Source organism: Vombatus ursinus, unplaced genomic scaffold (assembly GCF_900497805.2).
Source record: "Vombatus ursinus unplaced genomic scaffold, bare-nosed wombat genome assembly UNPS02014797.1, whole genome shotgun sequence".
Taxonomy (NCBI): Eukaryota; Metazoa; Chordata; class Mammalia; order Diprotodontia; family Vombatidae; genus Vombatus; species Vombatus ursinus.
The window spans coordinates 17,088,073-17,088,852 of record NW_020954575.1 but is presented as its reverse complement, the minus strand read 5'-3'; the positions used below and the strand labels follow the sequence as shown (position 1 = coordinate 17,088,852).

General features: G+C 46.8%; 1 protein-coding gene across 1 annotated transcript in view; it reads left to right on the top strand.

Moving 5' to 3' along the window:
• TTC25 (tetratricopeptide repeat domain 25) overlaps positions 1-780 on the top strand; it is a 52,818-nt gene that overhangs the window by 45,960 nt on the left and 6,078 nt on the right. Inside the window, exon 11 of the mRNA XM_027870475.1 lies at positions 307-391. Coding sequence (XP_027726276.1) covers positions 307-391 — 85 coding nt within the window. The remainder of the gene's footprint in view (positions 1-306; positions 392-780) is intronic.

Sequence of the window (780 nt, the reverse complement as noted above, 5' to 3'; positions counted from 1 at the left end):
AAAGAATTCACACAAGATAGTGCATGGTGGTGAATAATTGATCTTTGACTGGTATACCCTAAACATGAGTACCAAGGGGATACAGAAAAAAAAAGTAGTAACCAGCGTTGGGTGGTAGGTTGGAATGGTGGGGAGGGGGGCATATTGGGACTTCCTAATCAGGGAAGGTTTTCTTTGTGGATGGAGTTTATATTAGGGGAAAAGTTGAGGGGGGGAATGGCTAGAGTAATTGGGTAGGACTAGCAGCTGTTTGGGGCTGACAATACATACACATTAATTCTTACCAGTTACTTCTGCTACCTCTAGGCTTTGGATGACGCCAATAAGGGCATCATTGAAGAACTGAGAGCGACTCGAGGCTCTGACAGTGGCAAAGACAAGAAAGACAAAGGTGGGAGTTCCTGGAAGCCTAGAGAGAGCTCTTGGGGTCAGAGGAAGTGGGAAGAGGAAAGAAGGCTTTATTTCTGGTCCCTGACCAATTGTTTTGTGTTCTCTTTCCCCAAAGAGGTTGTTGGTTGCTGTGTTCTCCCTCTGCTTTCTCTTCTGTCAGGCGTAGACCAGTCTTACAGTGGCATTAGTCAAAGAGGCTGGCCACAACCCTTGAGCCTTTAGGCCTAATTTCTGATCAGCAACCTCAGGTGTTTTCTTCTGGCCCATCTGGTGCTGGGGAACTAACCAGGAAGGGGACCTCAGACTCTTCCTCTGCATGGTCTTTTTCGGAGCATAGAATTGTAGAATCAGAGCCGTTAGGGGCCTCAGAACAAAGCTGGTTAAACTTCT